We start from the raw sequence: 23,443 nt of genomic DNA on the forward strand, positions 1-23,443 counted from the left end.
CATTTTTTCCCTGTGGTAGATTAACAAAATATTCTTCTTCCAGTTTTTGGTGCTTTTAAAAGGTGTGTGCACACATGTGCACATTAGTGTAGCTACTTAAGCAAGAAAACTAAGAATGTCATAAGGGATGACTTAAATGTCATCTCTACTTCTGACGTTATCCACCAAATGTTTACCATAGAGGCATGAATTTTTTATGCAAAGTAATCTAAAACTCGTATAAGAATTCTTAACTGTTATTCTATCCAACATGAAAGCCAATACAACAGTTACATCTAATTAGTCAGGTACCTGATAGCTTTCACTGAACAACTGAGTCATGCTACTTTTGAAAAGTATTTGTAATACTAAATCTTATCACCATGGTTTAAAGAAATATGCACCTAAAACGTTGTTCTTTTTTTATATCTCTCTCTCTCTTTTACACACACACACACACACACACACACACACACACAGTGGATATTTAAATATTCAGTTTTTTGCACTAACTTTTGTAAAATAAAACTGGTCCCAAATGATCAGTGGTGAATTCCCTCAAACTATCAAAACATGTAATTCTCTGAAACAAACATCACACATACATAAGTTTGTATAATCTGATTCAAGAAATGTTTTAAATAAGTCAAATTCTTAATTCTGTATTTTTCTATCACATTTTATTAAAAAAATAAATTTTTTTCTATATTCAACATACGTATTAGTTTACTGCATGACTGAAGGTCTCAAGACTTAACATTAAAATGATAAAATCAAGCATTTTTATTCCTCGCATCCCAAGTGGGAAAAATAAGCTCTAAGCCATTCCTAGGAAGAGAATGGAAATAGTTCTAAAGTATCAGAAACCCTGAAAGCTGTACCACAATTATTATAAAAGGAACAGTGCTATATTGATCACATTAAGATATATTATATATAATTAGAATCTTTCATTAGGGAAAAATTGGGAGGAAGATTGGATTGAGAAGGAATAAAATGTTTTCTATTTGCAAGTATATCTAGATCTCAATATTTCCCCCCTGTATTTTTGATTTTACTTGCATTTGTATAAGCAACTATTCTAGATTGTTAGTTGCACTCTGTTTATTGTCTTCCCATCCCTCCTGTCTTCTTTCTGACCCCGTTTTTATCATAGACTTTCCCAGACAATGGCAAGAATGCAGGACATGACTAGAGTTATGTGTATGACATATTTAATATTATGCACAAGAGAGGTTAAACCACACTTGTATGCAAAGGGAAATCTCTGTGTACACATCTTCCCTAACATATCAGTAGCAATCCACACTTTCCTAGGCCCCTCTGAGGGCTCCCTGTGTGGTCCAGGCTTCATGCATGGAGAAAAGAGGTGTGGGGAAATATACAGAACCTCCCCCAAATCCCATGGTCAAGCTGTGCAAAAGGTAACATCCCAAGGTTGTGCAATCATGGTACCTTTCTGAGAAACCCTATTTGAAGGGTGGGTTCACCGACAGCTATCTGTGCAGGATTTCCCTGGCAGGACAAGTTATTTGGCAATGCTGTTAGGGTCTAGTGTGTGAAAAGCTGATGTAGAAGCACAAGTTTGCATGTGGATGGTCCAGTGTCTCTATCTGATCTCAGCGGACCCACAGGGCTTGGGAGCTGAATTCCCTCGTTCTTTGACAATAGGAGAAGGGGGCAGCAAAGCACACTCACTAATCAAAGAATTTGGAGAAAACACTGCGGGGTGGGGTGGGGTGAACCTTTCTTTTCCCCACCTCTCCCGCAGATTTTTTTTTAAATGGGAGGGGGCAATTTCCCCCACCCTGTATATAAATTAATTAATGTTAAAGAAGGACTGAATTATTCAAGACCCTTGCAACAACAGTTCTTATTCTCTCATCTGCATAACAAAACCTTTTTAATATTTAAAGGGCTGTGCAAGGTAGTGGCTTCGTTCTGTACTACAAGAAATGCTGGCTTTATAAGGCTGTGTTTTTATATTGCTTAAAATCAGATTACACTGTGAAAATATCCAAATAAACTAATTATTTCCAACAGCTTAATTTGATGCTACCTAGAATCAAGAACAAACAAATAAGCAAGCAATGAACACTGATATTTTGTTTTTTTTGGTGTGGACATTACAAAAAATAGTAATCATACATTTGTAAATGTTCATTACTTAGATAAAGCACATATGAATGTGACATTCAGAATTGTAACATAGAAAATGTAATGTGGGCAATCTGCTATCCAAGTACACTTACCAAAATACAATTTTATAGTGAGGGAAGTTTCAAAATACAACTGTACAACATCTGGGATTCACAAAATATGATTTAATAGTATCACTCAAGATCACTTTATTTGAAACTGTTATAATACTGCTTGAGTAGTAATCTCTGGTCAAAGAGCAACTGTGGTTTTTTCTTTTTTTAAACAGCAATGCATATCTTCTCATGACCCCAAATCTGAAGCATTCCTATTTAACAATTACATTGCTTACATTTGGATACTGTATGTGAGCATGTGAACTACCCTCTCTGGGGTCACAGTGCATTTTGACACGTACTCATTGTTTGTAGATCAAGCAGAATAATCTTGTAAGGGCAAATGTAAAGGTCACAATATGAATTAATTATCTTGCTACCAGATCATCCCCTATGTGTTACATGACAATTTTACTGAAAAAGAAAAAGTTAACCATTTCATCCTATAAATATTTTCTTTATTTGCTTTATGTTTAGAAGTAGCTATTTAAGTTCTATTAACAGAAATACATAACAAAAGCTTCCTAACAAGTGAAAAAAATTAATTACAAATGCTGAAAAAGTTGGCCTCATTAACATATGTACAAACTTGTTTACTTAATACATATCTTTTTGGGAATGTATTCCTTTTATGACACACATTTTTACAGGCATTAACATTCCCAAATAACTTTTGAGCAGAGAATACTCCATCATTTCTTTAGTCTGGGCAGACAAAGATAAAATATATTTCAGTTTTTGACTGCAGAGCTAACATGCAACAGACATAATATTTAGTCTGAGCTACTGTTGATAAATTGTTCTGTTCCTTCCTGCAGAGATACTTCTGGTGAACGCAGATCCTTCTGTCCCTTCTTTTCTTTGTTCTGCTGTTCCTGCAATTTCAGGATTATGTTTCGTACTTCTTCTCGTTTAGTTTTCATTCTGGGGCGTGGAAACCAGTCTGTTAAGTTCATTGGTAGCTCAAAATTGAGAATGGGATTCTGGAAAGAGTTCAGATGAGTATTATAACATAATCTTTATACAACACAGTGATATTAAACACAAGACAATGCAATTGAGAATCTGGAATTGTCACCAAAACGTTCTCTCGCTCTGTAGTGAGTAACAAAGGAATCTCTATAATCATCTTGGGGAACTAGATTTTTCAAAGTCATATTTGACTATCATTAAATGTTTTCCCACAGGATCTGTAAGATGATTGATACTGGTTATTAAATGCTTAAATTTTATAGAAACTTTAGAAAATAGAAATGACATAAAGCTATTTATAAATGTAAAATAGTGCCTTCCATCCAAAAAGATCTCAAACCACTTTACAGATAATTTGATATAGGAATCACTCCACCCATCAATGAAAAGATACATTCCTTCCTCCTTCCCCTCCACGCATCAGGGAATGGACTTCTATTTTTGTTTTACACTCCCCCCTAAATTCAAATAAATCATGGAGTAACCTGACATACACTAATGTTTAACCAAAGCAGTATGACTGAATTAACACAAAAGTTGCACAAATATTTTATTTAGACTGCAAAATCTTTTGGACACACAGACCTTGCTTTCACATGTTAGTACTGTAAAAACAACACTAATGATTTTGAACAAAAAGAAAACCATCTTACCATTTTTATGGAAAATTTTGGTAGCCTGAATGTAATAACCCAAACTGGAATTTGATCATGATGTTTGGGTTAATACCCCTACTCATATAAGTGTCTTTAATGACCACAATTAGTCAGGAACTTCAATTTTACATTTCATCTGAAAAGCAGTGCCTTCAGCAGCACAGCACTCCTTACCACCTTGCTGGGCACTGCTTTAAACAGATCAGAGAAAAGGATATTATCCTATTTAGTCACCAGCATCACTTCTTGTAGCATCATTCTTTTCTCATTGGAGATGTATCATTCACACATTTTACTGTGCTGAATGATTATGTTTTAAGAGATCTGACCAAATTACAACGATTACTATAAAACATTTATACACTACTGCAGGTTTCCATGGCACATTCTAGAACTCACACATATAAAAATCTTGAAATCCCTTTCACCAACAGAAGTTGGTCCAATAAAAGATGTTACCTCACCCACCTTGTGTATCTAATATCCTGGGACTGACATAGCTACAACTACAATGCATCTGATAACTGAAGCATTTTACCTTTAGTTAGATTAATGTATGGTCAGTTGTACCGTATATACGCGATCATAAGCCGGTTCGTTTATAAGCCAACCCCCCCCAAGATGGAGAAGTAAAAATGGAAATTTTTTTATAACCCGTTCATAAGCCGACCCTATAATTCAGGGGTCAGCAAACTTTGGCTCCCGGGCCATCAGGATAAGCTGCTGGTGGGCCGAGATGGTTTGTTTACCTCGAGCGTCTGCAGGCACGGAGGTAAACCTAAGTAAACAAAGTGTCCCAGCGCGCCAGCTGCTTACCCTGATGGGCCGGGACAGCAACTGGTGGGGAAATTTTTTGGGGGGGAGAAGCTGGGGGTCAGGGGAGTAACCCGTGACCACTCCCCACATGACCCCACCCCTAGCCTGGGACCCCCACACTCTCCCCATCCCATCCCTTCCCACCTTATCTGGGGAGGGCCAGGGGAGGATGTCTCTGACCTGGATGGAGCTGCTCCGGCAGGCTGGGCAGCGCAGCTGCAGCCTGCTCCGGCGGGCCAGACCTGGCAGCGTGGCCGCAGCATGTTCCAGCGGGCTGGGCCGGGCGGCACGGCTGCAGCATGCTCCGGCATGCTGGGTGGTGCGGCCACAGCCTGCTTTGGGGAGCGAGGCCGAGTGGCACAGCTACAGCCCCGGAGCTACAGCTGCTTCGGAGGCTGGGGGGAAGCAGCGTGGCCAGAAGCGGAGAGACTCTGGCCCCGCCTCTTCCCTTCTGGCTGTGCTGCCTCTCCTTGCTCCCTCTGTTGGGGGGAGGGCCTGTGTCTCAACTCTCCCTCTCATACCCGTTCATAAGCCGACCCCCTTCTCTGGTGCTTCCCTTTTTTACTAAAAAAATTTGGCTTATGAACGAGCATATACAGTAATTACTTTTTATCATGATAAGAAAGAGACATCTCTTATGTTTCCTAATTATTGTATTTGTCGGTCAAAGCTGTTTTACTTTCAAAATATATAGGTTAGGTTTTTAAATATGAGTAGAGATGTATTTGAAATAAATCCATGTCTAAGGAAAAAAGTACATGAAATAACATTCTGTAGCTGCTTCCCTTCCTCTATTTCTTTTTCTTCACTTGTTTTAGTAACAGTTGTGGCCCCTGCTTTACCTTAAACACCACTTTTTAAAAAAAAAATTCTGCTATTTGCCTGGTAGCTGAAACAATTATTGGGACTTTTCTGTAATTTTCAAATATATTAGTAACCAAAACTGACTGGATTATTTATCAATTCAAAAATATTCAATGACTGTGCATCTAGTACAATATTAAGAGCCAAATTCTCCCCCATATGTTATTTCCTGCAGTATAATGTGGCTCACAGGGGATATGCCAGAGGCAAGGAGCATCCCTGACTGACAATTTCTTTAATCATGTTGCCAGACCAGACAGGGAGAAAGACTCAGTCTGTAGTAACTTAGGAACTATTCTGCAGGGTGAGTGGGCTGAAAATTATTACAGAACTTGGTTGCCTCTTAACTCCTTCACCATATGAAGAATTGGAACCTCTAGTACCTCATGACTGCAGATTCATACAAAGAAGGAATATATCATGAAGACAGTTCTTGCCTGCCATGTTCCCCAGGTTAGTTCACATGGAAGTGTGCATGAGGCTCTAATTTGAAGGTAAAAGTAATAAAATATGTAAGAAAGTTAAAAGAGAAGCTTATCAATTAAAGTCAAATTCTGGTCCTATGGAAATCATGGGAGTTATGTTTTATTTCAATGCAACAAGGATTTGGTTCTTATCTGGTAACAATTCAGTAATTTAACTGCACATCCAGGTGGCTGAGCTTCTTAAATTCTAGTGTAGTGAGAAGTCTAATGAGAGAAGTTTACAGTAACTGAGTATATTCAAAACCCTATTTCCTGGATTACTGGAAGAAAAAACCCTCAAGAATTAGATATACTTACTAGGTTGTCAAAATGTTAATAGAAGCTTCTTCTGTGTTTAAAGCTGAATTGATTACAAGGCTCACCTAAAACTGCGTTGCTGAAGGCATAATTTAAAAATATGTTTGCACTGTATGCAGCAATGGAAAACATTATTTTTCTTAATGTTTTCCTCAGAAACATCCATATCATCTAAACTGTATGTTGTGACACTTTTTCTGTGTGATCATTAAATATGAGAACTATTGTCTTTTCCAGAATGGATTTGTTTCATCTTGCAAACTTATTTTACAACACCCATAAATCCTGTTGCACTGGAATGCTTCCCATTCTTTAAACTAAGTTTTATTTGACTAATGCAGGATACAAAATAAATACCATGAGAGAAGCATGGTAAACTTACCTCAAAAAAGCTCTCCACATATTGCAGTACATACACTCCACAATCACTGAAGTTGTTCTGTTGTGGCACTTTTGGATTGGAGCCTTTCATGACATCTTTGGAGAAACTTCTTTTACTACCTTTCCTGACTTCCCATTCTACTTCCAAATATCTGTGACAAAAGGTGTACAGAAATCAAGACTATTTTTTTTCTTATGGAATGTTAAAACTTTTGAAAAAAATGGAATTACAGGTTTAGAACTTACTCCCTTAGTATTTTCACAACATTTGACCGGGAAGGGCCTCTCAGGGAGTCCATAAGCAGAATGCAGGGTCTATGAATGAGAAAAAGTTTGTTTTTTTACACTCTGGGAAGTACTAAGCATTTTACAACAATTAGAGAAGCACAAAAAGTTATATTACAACTTGTTTTGAAGTCAGTATAAGTGCAAAATAAGTTATCTCTAGATTTAACATTTCACTAAGTCCAGAAAGCTTTAGTGGCTATTTACAAATGTCAATTTTAAAGGATCACATTGTGTAAAAATTATTTACTTATTAGCTAGGTATACACTGCAAAGAGAAACTTATTACGCTGAGTTTCAAAGCTTGGATCAACTGACTCAGGCTCGCAGGTCTTGAGCTTTGGGGCTAGAAATAGCAGTGTAGATGTTACTGCTCAGGCTGAAGCCCAGGCTCCGAGACTCTTCCCTCTCGCTAGGTTTCACAGCCCAGGCTCAAACCCAAGCAGGAATGTCTACACTGCTATTTCTAGCCTGAGTAAATTGACCCAGGCTCTGAGACTCAGTGCCACGGGTTTTTCTTTGCAGTGTAGACATACCCTTTGTTACACATAAGACCTAAAGATACTCTCACTGAAAGATTAGAGAAAACTTACTCTATTCTTCCAGTGTGTAACTCCGGGCATTTAACAAAACTGTGAGTACAGTGAGTGCCACTGATCTTCTTGTATAGTCATTTAAGTGCTCTACCAGATCTTAAGCATGTACTTAACTTTAATTATGTGATTAATCCCATTGAAATTAATGGCATCCTGGAAATGAAGCATGCGCTTAAGCACTTAGCTGGATTAGGCCTTCATCAATTTTGGTTTTTGTGTGGGTCTTTCACACAGCAATAGGGAAAAGGAGGACATTTAAAATAAAATGCAGTTGTAAATTCCTGAGATTCCATCTCTTATACTACTAAACTTTTTTTTTTAAATTGACTAGATTTCAAGTTGACAATGTCCCTTTACGAAAACAGCAAATAAAACAATGAAGAAAATGTAGAGTACACATTGTCAGATAACTGCAACAGAAATACAGTTAATGATTTAATATACACAGTTATATATAGTCAGTATCAAAATGACAATGTCCTCTTTTTTATAAGTAATATAAACAAATATTTCAGAAACTCATTTACTGCTTTAAGTTGTAAGTCAGTACAATGGCATAACAGATGTCTACACTTAAAAAAAACAAAACAAAACAAAAAAAACAACACACGTTTCCCATATTTGGGGGAAAAAACCTAACTATCTCTTCAACTTATTCAGTGAACCTAACACAGAAAAAAAGTTTTGCATGAGCATTTAGTTCCCAGAACTTTCCAACCACTGGCAGTAAAAGTTGAAGCAAAAGAAAAGTCATAAAAAAAAAATCAGGCAAAACACCTTTTGAAAAAGTTAGATTGCACTAATATTTGTTACTGGTTCATATACTTATCACTGCTAACAGTGGAGACAACTTGACCTTGTATTCATGTACCCAAATGAACAGCCTACTCCCAACAACAGAAAACAAATGCAATGTTCAGATACTGCAAAAATTGTTTTGTACTACATCTTATACCGGGGTAGGCAACCTATGGCACTTGTGCCAAAGGCGGCACACAAGCTGATTTTCAGTGGCATTCACACTGCCCGGGTCCTGGCCACCGTCCGGGGGGCTCTGTATTTTAATTTAATTTTAAATGAAGCTTCTTAAACATTTTAAAAACCTTATTTACTTTACATACAACAAGAGTTTAGTTATATATTATAGACTTACAGAAAGAGACCTTCTAAAAACATTAAAATGTATTAGTGGCATGCGAAACCTTAAATTTGAGTGAATAAATGAAGACTCGGCACACCACTTCTGAAAGGTTGCGGACTCCTGTCTTATACTTTTATAGATGATGCTACTGCAAGTAATTACTTTTCAATGTAGAATGGAAATATTTAACCATGTTTATAGTAAAAATAAAAATGTTAGCCTAGTAATTGTAAAAATTTTTGAATTGCACAGCCTTTAAACTTCGAAACAAGGTAAATTACTTACACAAGCAATGGGTTTTTAAATATTAAAATATTGTTTCAGGAAAGAGGTGCATTTTAAATTAATGAAGAAATGAAACCCCAACATTATTTTTGTTGTTGTTAAACCAAGATTTTGACATGACACTTTGAGGATCTTGTTAGTAAAAGGGACCTTATGGTTATGTGTGACGACATTAAAGAGTTTATGGCTTTTAAAGTGATGTGTCCATTTCTACAGACAGACTAGAGTTCATCATGCTAAAGGTAATCCATGGCACATTAAGCCTTTTTATTTTGGGTGGGAGCAGTGTCAAAGGGGGGCAATCACCATCTGCATGGGGTATTTCATTTCAAACCATAACTTGAAGCCATTGCACCTCAAGCTGTGATATTCTTAGATCTCACAAGTTAGGTTTATTTCTGCTGTTATAAAGAGGGCATAAAATATGATTAATTATGGATGATACACATGCATTAAACCATTATGTATTTGTTACTGTAAGCTTTATATTATAATATTATAACATACTTGCATTTTTTTCCTTCTTGTAGTATATAATATAACACAAAGGAAAAATGAGGAAGGAAAAATAGGATTAAAAGGTAGAGAAAGAATAGAAGGGAAGCTGTAAAGGCATCAATGCTAATTAAAAAGTATTTATGACTTTAGAAGCCTACATTTTTATCACTTAAAATGTGAACTAGTAAATCTAGTGATAGGCAATAAATGTGCTTTTTCATAGCTTTCTGGTTCTTGGAATCCAGTTCTCATGTTTGCAATAGAAAGAAATGTTTTAGCGAAAAGCAATTACAGAAGTAACAGATTTTCTGTTGTGACTGTTCTGAACAAAGCAAAGGAAATACACCTAACAGGTAAGTCAGGGAAAGAGGTGCAAGAAAGATGATAACTGCACAATATTTTTTTGGCAAGAAATGAAGACTGTATACATATTTTAGCTTTATATTATTTAATATGTGTCCCATTCTCCCCTGCTAATTTGAGATGCCCACAACTAATGCCTTAATTCAACATCTATTTAGGCACATGTTGAATTGTAAGCAATTTCCTATGTATTTTGCTAAATAGGGATGGAACTTAAGTACACGCTTAAGTAGTCTGCTGAATTGGAGCCTAAATACTAAATCACTAAGAACAGCAGCTTTATTAGAATAAAAATATCTTCAGATGCTTGTAAAAGCAAGTCTTTCAACCTTAGCAAACCAAAAGGGAATATCTATTTTCAGTGCATAAGGAGTTCCACACAAAATCCTAAAACTAGATTATACTGCAAAATATAGAAACCTCTAAACATATAAACAGTATGTTAGCAGCATCTTATAAAGTTTGAGTGACACCTTCTTAGTGCTGTCATTCTGTTTTACATTGTATTAGTTTGAAGCTCGTTCTAATCAATATATCTCTATACTTACTGTATGCAGATATTAGGCTTCAGATGCCACTGTCCCAACTCTGAATTACAGTTATCATCTACAAGACCTCCATCATCGCTGCTGTCTTCCTACAAAAACAAAATATTTGTGGGAGTTTATAGGCTAACTGCTTTTTAAATGGAATGCAAATACAAATTTTACTTACTATATTTATAGTATTTACTTAAGACAGGGAACTCAAATTTAGCATACTTTACTCCCACAAATTATAGTAAATTTTGCATCCTCAAACTTTCAGCTAACATTACTCCTTGTCAATTTCCTATTGAGGAGACTCAGCAAACCTACCAGGATTGGGAGAAGGCTTTTCAAAAAACAAAAGAAAAAAGTACAGCAAAATTATTTGAAAATCTTTTGGAGGGAACTAGCCAACTCACAATGCAATGTGTTGCCAAGTTGAGGGAGAATTTAGATGGCTGTTCTCTGGCATCAGTGTCATGCACATTTCATCTATGGCTGTGACTTCTTAAAGGTTTCTATTGCAGTCAGCCTCTATATATTTTAGCTCAACTTACCTGTTTCTATTCCAATTCTGGCAAATTCTGATAGATGTGAATGGTAACTTCAAATCCAGGCTGAATTCTGAGCTGCTGCTGCAACAAGAAGATTCAACATACCCCCTTCTCCTCCCAAAATGCAGGGACTGAGGCCAAGACAGCCTACACCATTCTCCTGACTGTCTCCCTCCACCAACCCCAACTCAGACTCTCTGCCCATCCCTCTTACGGGCCTCTCAATCATCTGCTCCCAGCAAAGGTTTCTTTTTCATTGAGGATTTAGGGAGTGCCAGAGAAAAGACAATAAGGAGTCTATTTGGGGGAAGGCTTAAAGCAGACCACGGCACCATCATGAGCTGGGAGAGATTAGTTTAGTCTATCTGCAACAGTAGTTTAGGTTTCAGCCCAGATATGAGGTTTTGACCACAAGAAAACCACAAATGCAAACCTTGAAAAAGCTTATTCAGTATCCTGGGCTCAGTAGGAAGAATGCTGCTTAACAAAACTCCAATCCCAAGGTGTGATGTACTCAGTCTCTTTTTTGGAGAGGGAGATAAATGGTAGAACAGAAGACTCCTATTACTTATGTGAAAGGATTTGAGGGTCTCTGATCCTTTGATTTCAGATGTGAAGACCTGCACTGGCACTGGTTCAGTTCTGATGGCCTCTTAAGGGAGGATAACTTTGTATACACCTTCCGTAAGGACAATACAGCCTTTACAGGCCCCGGAAGAATGCCCTCCCTCCCAGGATCTCAAAGCAGTGGGCCTACAATGGATTTGTAAAGGACATTTTCCACTAAGACCCCACATTTTTTAAATCCCAATGTTTTCTTCTGATCCTCTGATTTGGGAGTGGAGAGTGAAAGACGACAAACCTAGACAAAAACCCCAATTTAAATTTAATAAAAAAAAAACAAAAAAAAACTAACATCTACCTACAAAGTCTGTCTATAGCCAAGGAATGGTATTTAAAGAACAGAGAGTGGATGGTTCCAGGACCTGCTATGAAGACAGAAGCAGAGGAACTGAGGGAAAGTACTAGTCACTGGTCTCTTAAAACCTCAGCTAAATCATTATACTCCATGGTCAATAAACAAAACTGCACAAAGCATAGTGCATGATCTGTACAGCAGATTCTTACTGAGCCAATTTCGTGAAAGAGGATATCGTTAGTCTTCTAGCAGCTAAAATGCAAGTATAATTCTAATACTGAGCAACAAATGCTCTAGGTTCTAATGTTACAAATGTCAAATCTAGGTTTCACACAATATATAATTTACTATCTGCATACTGCTTTTAAAAACACTCTTCACACATGCAATCTGATTTTTGTTCTTCAGAAGGGGAACAATAGTACACATTACCTAAGCAACATTATTAAATTCTTTACCTGGTTATCTTGATCTTCAGAAAAATCTATAAGCTCATCTTCATTTAGTTTACTGCCATCAGTGGAGTCTTCGCTATAGTTCAGCCTGATTTTGTGCAAGCCATCTGTAGAAAACACAGATAGCCATACATTTAAAAATCAAATACAACATCATTTTTATAACCTCATAATGGACTAAGTGAAGTGTTCCTCACAAATAGCATTTCAGAAAGTGTTTTGCATTTGAAATCTTTAGACCTAGACCAAAATGATAACTAGTGAAACTAAGCTACATGTGTTTATGCCACTAGCAAAATTCTGCGTTGCACATTACTTCCTGAAAGCTTTACATTTCCAAAGGAACTTTACAAACACTAGTCTCAGAGCCCTTGTGAAGTAGGTAAATAAATATACCAGTGTTACAGATGAGAAAGCAGAGACATTATGTGACTTGTTGCTTGATCACAGCATTACAGCTCAGTTCTTCTCCATGAAACCTTTGCCTAATGTACTCAATGTTTTCCCACACAAACGAGTTACCCTTTCTGTGCTTTACTTCTTGCATCTATCAAAACAAGACTGGTAATACTTTGTACTTAAAGTCCTTTTTCTTTGTAGGATTCAAAGCACTTGCCAAGGGTGAGTTAAAACATTATTGGTCCTATTTTACACATGACTTAACTAAGGCATAGTTTTGAAGTAATTTGCCTAGAAGTACAGGTCAGGACTCACTCCCTTAACCCAAATGGGTATTTTAAAGATGAAAGCAGCAACAGAAAGTGGGGGTGTATTTTTACAGAACCTGTTCCCTCCCCCACAAATGTTGGTATGACTGAGTTGGAGCAATTCAGAAAACTAGGTTTTTTCACAATGCTATAGCTGCCAACCCTATGCATTCAAAAGTCATGGGACAGGCCTTCAAATAAATGAGATTTGTTTTAAAATCTCATATTTTGTATATAGATATAGACACACACACACACACGTTAAATATATACGAGTTTCTTTTTATTTGTCTTCTTGTTTCTGAGCCTTTGGCGTACTTGTTTCATGTTTTCGAACTTCTCTGTACGATAAAGTACTGGAAAGTTTCATTAAAAAAAAAAAAAAAAAAAAAAAAAAAAAAAAAAAAAAAAAAAAAAAACAAAAAAAAAAAAAAAAAAAAAAAAAAAAAAAAAAAAAAAAAAAAAAAAGAAAAAAAAAAAAAAAAAAAAAAAAAAAAAAAAAAAAAAAAAAAAAAAAGGGAAGCTGATAGTTGATATTTTTCTTAAAGCCCCACCTGCTGGAAATAAGATTGAATGAGACTATCACAAGACTGGTGATAAACTGGAGCTGGAAACACAGCTATGCATTTAAACAGCTGTTCACCTATGCCCAGTGTATCTAGGGGTTTAACTTAATAGTTTAAAATATGACTTTTCTATGGCACAGATACCTGGGGAGTAAGGAGGAAAAGGATATTAGAACATACAGTAGAACCTCAGAGTTACAAACACCTCAGGAATGGAGGGTGTTCATAACTCTGAAATGTTCATAACTCTGAACAAAACGTTATAGTTGTTCTTTCAAAAGTTTACAACTGAACACTGACTTAATACAGCTTTGAAACATTACTATGCAAACGAAAAATGCTGCTTTCCCTTTATTTTATTTTTTTTAGCAGTTTAACACAGTATTGTAATTGTTTTTTTGGTCTCTGCTGCTGCCTGATTATGTACTTCCAGTTCCAAATGAGGTGTGTGGTTGACTGGTCAGTTCGTAACTCTGGTGTTCATAACTCTCAGGTTCTACTGTAATTCCATCATCTTATGAATTATTAAAGCAACTGGGCAAAGCATGTAACGAATGTTACGGATGTCAAATTTGAAGTGTAAAGGATTAGCAACTGTGAGCCACCTCATAAATCACAACTAACAAAATAGTGGGAAAACTGCATTTTCTTCTCCCTCTCATAACTCAGACACTTGACGATACATATTTTGTTCAAACTTTTCAAAAAAGTTTCACTTTGAGGCAGACATCAAGCATGGAAAATTTCAGGCACAAAGGCTAAAATTAGGGAAGTTAGCAGCATATGAAGATGGGGTCGTTCTAGAAATTATTTTGAAGTCTTAACTTTACCAGCCACTACATTCACCAGCCATTATTATTTTACCACTAGTAGAGTATTCTGAAATATTATTCCCTTTAAATAAGGTTGAAGGTGCAGATATTTTGCATAAGCAAGCTAAAAACTTCAGGTAAAAAAGAAAAAGCCACCACACGTCCAAATTTAAGTTTTGAGAACATGGGTACAATTTTCAAACACACCTACATGACTTATGGCCCTTAAGTCCCATATTCAAAAGTGTCTTAGGCCCTTAGAAGTCTAAATCGAACTTTAAGAAATAATTCACAGGCATCAAATATGTAATAATACATTTTGACGCATTTCCTTCTTCCTCCTCTTCCCTTTCCACTATGATGCGGACAGAAGAGCTGAGGGAGTCTCTTGCTTGGAACAGAAAGGAAATGAAAGAAACAGAAAAAGCCACACAACTGCAGCAATTGTGCACTGAAGTTTTATACAATCAAATGTTAATGAAACTTTGAAGTTTCATACATACTTATATTTATAGAATAACCGAAATTATATTCCTTGTGAAACCTAGAAAAATTAAATCATCTGTTAAACTCCCTCATCCACATAATTAAGACTGCATACGAAGATCAAACCTAACATGATCTCTGTATTACCTCACTAGACATCTCTCTCAATTCAAATACATTCCCATTTATGACTACCATTTCTGGAAATTAACGGAATGTTTTGAGATGTTCTTAACCAAGACAATTTACATTATTTTTAAAGTAATATTTCATGATAGTATTAACAGCTTTACTAAAATTTAATTGCATAATGTTTACTATATTATCACCATCCACTAATTCTGTAATACTATCAGAAAGATCAAGGGCCCCATTCTGCAAAGATTTATGCAGATGCTGAACTTGCTCACTGAGAGTAATCCAGTTGAAGTCAATGGGACTAATCATAACATAAGTCTTTGAAGCACTAGAGCCAAAGTCTCTCCAGAAAGATTTCTGGTTCAACAGTGTCCGGCCCAGTGCACTTAATCAGTTCCCTGCCACTGCAGGAGTCTTAGATAAAAGTCAGGCTGGAGGTGTCAAGTTGGTCAGCCAATCACTGTGGTACCCAAAAATTAGCGAACACTTTTGAAAATGCTGGCCTTCATCTTTCTGGCTGTGCCCATCCGTGAAATGGTAAAGATAAATACATCTTTGTGAAGCATTCACACGAATGCTTAAAAGTGTTAAATACCACAGAAAGCTCATGAGGAAATGAATCTCTTACTCATGCATGGATTAGATGATGGGGAGAGGCCCATACATTGATAGATGGAGGATACAAAAATTAAATAACCTCATTTCCTGAGTTGTCCATCTTGTGCACTGAATGCAGAAAAAAGTATGTGAAATTGTATAATAATAAATACGTACAGGAGAGAAGAACCGAGGTTCCACAGCTGAGATACCTTTCTTCTGATAATATGAACTCTCTGAAATCTTTCATCCTAAAGTAATCGAAATAGATTTTAAAAGTACATACCCATAGGTTGTACAGCAGTTGTGTATTCACTCTGCATGCCATTCTCATCTGCAGTCCTATGATCAAGTTTATGACATGCAGATTCCACGGTCCTAGGTTCTTCTGAATCACTGTCTATTTGATTTACTTTCTTAATTCCACTTTTTCCCCTACAAGGGCTTCTTCTACAATATAGCGACTCACTGTCCTCCATTTCCCTGTTTGTGTCAGTTAAAGCTACAGGAAGTTTTTTGTTCAGTGTTCTCTTTACTGTAGATTTGGAAGGAGAGCTTTGTGAAGACGAATCCAATTCATTTGGCAAAGGAGATGGAGTGCTGCTCTCTCTCTCTGAAGAGGATGCTTTTATTTGCATTGGTGCACTTTCATGGTAGTGGGGATTTGGTTCATATCTGGGTTTTTCTAAACCAGGAAAACAGATGACAGCTAAAAACCAGTGAGCACTGCAAAAGAAAAATAAATTAGTAAGTTTATATTGATTTAATGTTTAAAGTTATCAAAAATAAAGTGGCAAAAATTGTAGTTAGCAACGAGTATTGGGGATGGGAGTTGGTTTGTTTTTCCACTTTCCTGAACAGATTTGCTTTAAGCATACATAACATTCTCCAAAGGCAGAATTATTCCATGTACTTAGCTAGCCACCAAACTCATTAATAGGATATGTTTAGTTAAACAGGGACACTGTCTGGATATTTCTTTCACTCATTGTTCATACTCCTTTTCCTCCTCTGAAGCTTAAATATATAAGTTTCCTTATTTTTTCCTCCTCCAGTGTGGACTAGTTTGTTAACTGCAGAGCTGATATTTTACAACTGCATCTCATTTTTTTTCCTGGAGATTCTGTACTTGCAGCCCAGCCTGCATGTTCAGTCAATCAGTCTTGACTGTTGCTGGCATGGCCAGCCCAAAATCTCCAGCTCCCTAAACCCTCTAATTATAAGTATGATCCCACACACCTCTTCCAATACCATGTAACCTCTGGTGGAGGAAGAACAGAGGAAGAAGAAGTGGGGACAATGCTGCCACCATCACCACAGTGTGTGAAGCCATAAGGGAAGAGAGTTTACACTTCTTCCACTACAGTGTCCAAAAAAAAAAAAAAAAAAAAACACAGAGGAAACAAGCCAACCAACCAACCCAGAAACAAATCTTGTAAAGTGAGATTCAAACCCCAGTTTCTCCCACAGTAGGTGTTTCATCCCTTTGCCATTACAAGTTTCACTGAGAACCTGCACCTCCACACAATCACACATGGAGTGACAGCAAATTAGAGATTGGGGGTGATCTGATTGAGCTCTCCTGGAGCTATTGTAACACAAACAAAACAAAGCCAAACAGTGCTTTATACAGATGCAGCCATAGCTAAAGAGTTTTAACTAGTGGCTTTCTCTAAGAAAATAACTGACTTTGGGTAAAATTTTCAAATGCACTTAGACTCCCAGGGCACTTAAGGGCCATTTTAAAAAGTGACTTGGGCACTCAGAAAGCCTAAGTATCATTGAAAGTCAATGGCACTTAGGCTCCTAATTTTTTTTTTTAGAAAATCACACTTGTGTGCTTTTGCATTTTACCCCATTTCTTATTCCTTCCAGCACTTACTAGATGCACAACCATAAGTTTTTTACTTGCAGATACTATGCCAAATTCCAGTATTGCTCGTATGTGTTGTTAACTGTATACTTTATCACAACTCTATAAACAGACTGATTGTTTACTAGCATCTGAATGCAAATAACATCAGTTTCAAATTTTGATTTCTAGGCTGTCTCTACACTGGACAGTTGAACCACTGGCAGCTGAACCAGTAAGATTGTAGTGCTGTAAATTGCATCCGAGCAGTTGTGTCTAAACTATCCATCCTGTTCTGAGGTCAATTCTGCTCTCTGTCCACACAGTCCTCTATTCAGCCATTGCAGTTCAACTGTCTTCTGTATACTTATCCCACAGTTCCTGGAGGAACTCCCTGAAACAGTGGCTTGTGGGAGATTTCAAAAAGGCTTTCTGGAAGCAGATGGTCAAATTCCAGCAACTCCATCAGAAACTCAGCAATTGAGAAGACATATCCTCAAAATGAAGGCCAGGGCAAATAGTTAGAGTTCGCTCTTTTTGGCTGAAACTCCACAAAAGTGAATCACCTCAGGCTGCCTAGCAGAGGTCTTCTCAGTTGTACTGCCAACATATAAAGTAGAGTCAAAGAAGATCAGCAATTATTGGAATTTATCCTACGATTGTGAAGGATTCTCCAGGTGTTTCCTGGTCCTTGGAGTAAATGTTCCTCAAGATGGAGCTAACCAGGTGGAGCACTAAGTTTGGTCCCTGACACAGAATGATGATACAGAGTTGTCTGAGACCTGGTATGAACAGCAGTGACTACAGACCTTCGTAAGAGACCAAAAACTTTTATGTGCCTTTGTGGGGAGCAAGTCCTTACAAATGTGGCATCAGACCACCAGAAAGAGCTCTGCTGACCACAGAAAAATCAGTGTGATTACCCCGGGCATCAGTTTGGTTTGGCAAGTTCACGGTGTATGCTGTTGCAATGGATCTCTACACTGCAATTTATCAACTAGCAAATACGTCTGAGATCGTTGAGAGATCTGAGTAACTGGTTCACCTGAATTGTGCTGCAGTTACAGAAGGAAAACAAAAAAAAAAACAAAAAAAAGTGTCCATTCTGTGCTCACTCCATCAAGAACAGGAGTACTTTAAAGGAAAAAGCTTGGGTGATGCAAGTCTTACTAGATCATCATAGTTGGTTCCTAGTTCTTCAACAGAGGTGCCAGGCAATATACATCATGCAAGAATTTTTAAAAACTCTGCACTTTTCAGGAACAGACCGAAGGACACACTTCCCTTCCTACATCACTGAAATTAACTGGATTTCTATCCCAACAGTGATTTTCCAGTGACCCTCCAAACCAGTGCTGGCTCCAGGCACCAGCTTAACAAGCAGGTGCTTGGGGCGGCCAAGGGAGAGGGGCGGCATGTGCGGCAATTCGGGGGCAGCAGGTCCCTCACTCCCTCTAGAGCGAAGGACCTGCTGCTGAACTGCCGCTGCCAATCGCAGCACCCCTCCTCCCCCCAATTGCCGCCGCCAGTCGCGATGGCGGCTTTTTTTTTTTTTTTTTTTTGCGCTTGGGGCGGCAGAAATGCTGGAGCCGGCCCTGCTCCAAACCCACTCCTTACCTGGGTCACAAAGACATACCCCAATGCAGACAGAAGTTGGTTCAACTACACATCCAGCAGGTGCAGGATGGTTTATATAAGCATGTATATGACCATCACCAGAACGCCTGAATGGCTCTCAAACAATTTTACCCTGCAACACTGCTATAAAAGGTAAGAAACTATTATAATACTCATTTCACAAATGGAAAATTGAGACAAGAGAGATTAAATGGCTGCTTACGGTCATATAAAAAGCCTGTGGCTGAGCTGGGACCCAGATCTCCTGAGTCCCAGTTCAGTGCTTTCATCATCCTTGTGCACTTGGAAGGCTCAACACAAAATGGCAGTGTCTAACATGCAATCACAGTACAATTGGCAACATGGGTTTTTTAATATCTGCTTGTTGTATTCTGCACATCTCTGAATGCTAGGTGGAAGTGCTTAACAGACTATATAGTAAGGAGGCCACAAAGCATCCAGCACTTATAAACATATCTGGGAAGCACAATCTGAAGCTGAGACTTACACAAACATTGTTTGAAATCGGTATGCAAATCAGATCAGAGATGCTTTGGGCTCATATTTTGCCAATACATGGGAGGATGTAGGGGACTGAACATGCTGGAACCTGAAAGACAGAAATAACTGATTGGAAAATCGTTCCCAGAGAGTAGTTATCAGTGGTTCAGTCATGCTGGAAGGGCATAACGAGTGGGGTCCCACAGGGATCAGTTCTGGGTCCGGTTCTGTTCAATATCTTCATCGATGATTTAGATAATGGCACAGAAAGTACACTTATAAAGTTTGTGGACGATACCAAGCTGGGAGGGATTGCAAGTGCTTTGGAAGATCAGATTAAAATTCAAAATGATCTGGACAAACTGGAGAAACGGTCTGAAGTAAATAGGATGAAATTCGATATGGACAAATGCAAAGTACTCCATTAAGAAGGAGCAATCAGCTGCACACATACAAAATGGGAAATGACTGCCTAGGAAGGAGTACTGTGGAAAGGGATCTGGGGGTCAGTGCATCACAAGCTAAATATGAGTCATCAGTGTAACACTGTTGCAAAAAAAGCAAACATCCTTCTGGTATGTATTAGCAGGAGTGTTGTAAGCAAGACACTGAAGTAATTCTTCCGCTCTACTCCGCGCTGATTAGGCAGCTGGAGTATTGTGTCCAGTTCTGGGCGCCACATTTCAGAAAAGATGTGGACAAATTGGAGACAGTCCAGAGAAGAGCAACAAAAATGATTAAAGGTCTAGAAAACATGACCTATGAGGGAAGACTGAAAAAAATGGGTTTGTTTAGTCTGGAAAAGAGAAGACTTATGGGGGACAGGATAACAGTTTTCAAGTACATAAAAGGTTGTTACAAGGAGAAGGGAGAAAAATTGTTCTCCTTAGCCTCTGAGGATAGGACAAGAAGCAATGATCTTAAATTGCAGCAAGGGCGGTTTAGGTTGGAGATTAGGAAAAACTTCCTGTCAGCGTGGTTAATCACTGGAATAAATTGCGTAGGGAGGTGGTGGAATCTCCATCATTGGGGATTTTAAGAGCAGGTTGGACAATTTATTGCAGGCATCTTAACATAACCTTTATAGTTAAGTCTCCAGCAAACAAAACAAAAACAAATAACAAGGGGGACAGAGGGATAAAGTCACACTTGAGTTATTCTCATGGATTATAATTTAAGGACATGCTCCAAAATTAAACACACATAAGAAGGCTCCATAGGGCCACAGGTATATTAGCATCAACTTCTGGTCTGATTGGTAAAGACAATAGTCTGAATTGGCAAAAATTTGCAGATTTCAAAATTTTTTTAGTTAAAAATACATTCTCTACTTTAGGTTACTGCTCTGCCTTGTCTACACACAAAAACTGTGCTGCTTTAATAATTCTGGTATAGTTAAAAAGCAGTACAACTCCCCCTGGGTGGATGCAGTTATAGCAGGGTAGTTTATTACCCTTCCTGAACGGGAATAAACTATACTTGTATAGCACTTTTATACTAGTCTAACTGCATCTACTTTAGGAGTTATAGTAATATAACTGTATCAGTTTAAAAAAAAATCACGCCTGCAACTGATAGTTATAGCAGTACGAAAACTGTATATTGACCAGTTCTTAATGAATAGCAGTGAGGACAATGGAAGAGGAGAAAAGATCTGAGATTCCATGCCCCTTGACTGTGGCTGTTAGCAAACTGCTCTAATTGTGTGCAAACAATGAGCTTGTACCCAAATTTTGATATGAATTAAGCAAAAAGCAGAACAAAATGCATTTGCAACTAGGTAGCCAATTGAACGGATACCTTAGCCTGGCATATGAAACAACAGATATAATGCAAGTACATGCTAGGGCTAAGATGCCCTAGCTTGATGCAATGACGTTCTTCTTTTACATTTTCTGTATTTCAGTGTTTGACTTTTAAAATTACTGGACTACAGTTTTGCATATGGACATGTGGCATGACTTAGCTAGCCACTGTTAGTTCTCAGAAACTTTGGCCTTTCTTGAAACAGCTTATTCAGTCTCAAGTGGAAGAAGGTTAGAGAGAGCTGTCTACCTGCTGGAATCTAGTGGAGCAAAGCTGGATGAATGGGGAGGGCATAAAAAGCTGTTGCTGTGCTGCGGCAGCACAATCAGGGCATAGAGGACACTTGCCGAGGCTGGAGGGCATGGTAGGAGTGACTTCTGCTTTCACTTGAGACCGCATCTGTCAGTTTCACAATTATGGCAATGATCTTATGAACCCAGAAGTCTGTTCGCCCATTCATGAGCCTGCAAAACTAGCCGTGATCAGCAGAAATAAACAAACGAAAGTTCATATACCTTATACAGAAGTCCCCTCATCTCCAGAGTACTCTTCCACCTGAACAATCTTCACTGCCAACTCCAGAAATTCTTAATAGGTCCTGTGATCCCAGCATGGTCTCCAGCACCTCTTGGTTTTCAAATATCTCTTGCCTTAGACTCAACCATCCTAATGGTGTCCTCCAGTCAGATCCTTACAAGCCTTATGCTGGGTGTCTGGATGCTGTCCAATAGTACCTCAGACTCCACAGATGAAAAAAGTCCACTGACAGGGACTAGTTCATTGAAAGACATGTTTTCATGTCTGCCCCAGAGTGGATGTTACCTTGGCCCATACTGGATTGGATCTTCAACATTTTTATTTTTTCCTTACTCTGTTTCTCAGAGCAAGCAATACCCTGCTTTCCAGGGACAAGGAAGTACCAAATTACAGAGTTTCAGCTGCAATAACCATTTTGTCTCTCAGATTCTCTCAAGTGCCCAGACATCTGCCTTGTGCCACATGGCAGAGAGTGCTCGTACAATGGCTTTTTCCAAGACTTGCTTCATAATCAGCTAGCGTTACATTAGTGGAGCCCAATATGGTGACTTGCCTTGATCAGAGGAAGTGCAATCTAAGTGTGTGACTGTCTGTGAACCAATGTGAGTAAGTTTGTGTGGACACATGGGTATGTTACAGGCATGCCAGCAGTCCAAATTTCTCTAGTATAGACAAGGCCTTTTAATACCTGATATCTTCAAAGTTCAGTGCAAATTAATGTTTAACTAAGCTCATAAGCATATTTCTAGCTCAATGGCATGTTTCAGGAATAAGAATTATTCTCACTTTGCAATGAAAACAGTGGAAGAGAGATTAAGAGACTTGCTTAAGGCTACATAACAAACCATTGGCAAAGCAGGGAATAGAATTCAGATTCCTTGTCCTGTGCTCGGTCATACTGCCTCTTTAGGGCCAACCACTGAACAAGTGCACAAAGAAAGAGGAAAATGGCTTAAGGAGCTTCTTTATAGGCCTTTTGCATACAAGCAAGATTTTGGGCAGCTTTGATAAGATCATAGATCAGAATCTCACCCTTCGTATTCCAAACATTCAGAAAGCTACCACTTCTTATAAATATGTCACTGTTCTTGGTCAAAGTTTTCATTCATTATATTATTCCAGTTGTAGTTTCCCATAAGTGTCTACATTTTCTTAAAAAGTTGGCTGAAGAGTTAATAGTAACCGCTCATGTTTCTAAAAGGGGAAATGAGTTTGGGAATGACCTTGATATTTCGTGGGCTGTAGCCCACGAAAGCTTATGCTCTAAAAAATTTGTTAGTCTCTAAGGTGCCACAAGTACTCCTGTTTTTTTTGCGGATACAGACTAACACGGCTGCTACTCTGAAACTTGATATTTTTGCTCATTTTGATGGAAGTTAGGTGAGCAGAAGGTAACGTGCTTTTGTCCTTGGAGAAGCACTTAACATTAACGCTCCCTGATGACCATTAGGAAGTCACCAAGGGTATGTCTACTCTACAATTAAAAACCCGTGGTT

The 23,443-nt window shown here is 38.0% G+C and overlaps 1 protein-coding gene across 6 annotated transcripts in view; it reads right to left on the minus strand.

The window, feature by feature from the left end:
- Window positions 1-2,283: 2,283 nt before the first annotated feature.
- SENP6 (SUMO specific peptidase 6) overlaps window positions 2,284-23,443 on the minus strand; it is a 152,456-nt gene continuing 131,296 nt past the window's right edge. For all 6 annotated transcript variants that reach the window (XM_026654594.1, XM_026654583.1, XM_026654589.1 and 3 more), the window contains 6 exons: window positions 15,921-16,360; window positions 12,332-12,435; window positions 10,422-10,510; window positions 6,952-7,020; window positions 6,707-6,857; window positions 2,284-3,217 (listed from right to left, as the gene is read on the minus strand). In XM_026654594.1, coding sequence (XP_026510379.1) covers window positions 3,008-3,217; window positions 6,707-6,857; window positions 6,952-7,020; window positions 10,422-10,510; window positions 12,332-12,435; window positions 15,921-16,360 — 1,063 coding nt within the window. In that variant the 3' untranslated portion in view covers window positions 2,284-3,007. The remainder of the gene's footprint in view (window positions 3,218-6,706; window positions 6,858-6,951; window positions 7,021-10,421; window positions 10,511-12,331; window positions 12,436-15,920; window positions 16,361-23,443) is intronic.

This window comes from Terrapene carolina, unplaced genomic scaffold (genome assembly GCF_002925995.2).
Source record: "Terrapene carolina triunguis isolate 2854851 unplaced genomic scaffold, T_m_triunguis-2.0 Scaffold42, whole genome shotgun sequence".
Classification (NCBI taxonomy): Eukaryota; Metazoa; Chordata; order Testudines; family Emydidae; genus Terrapene; species Terrapene triunguis.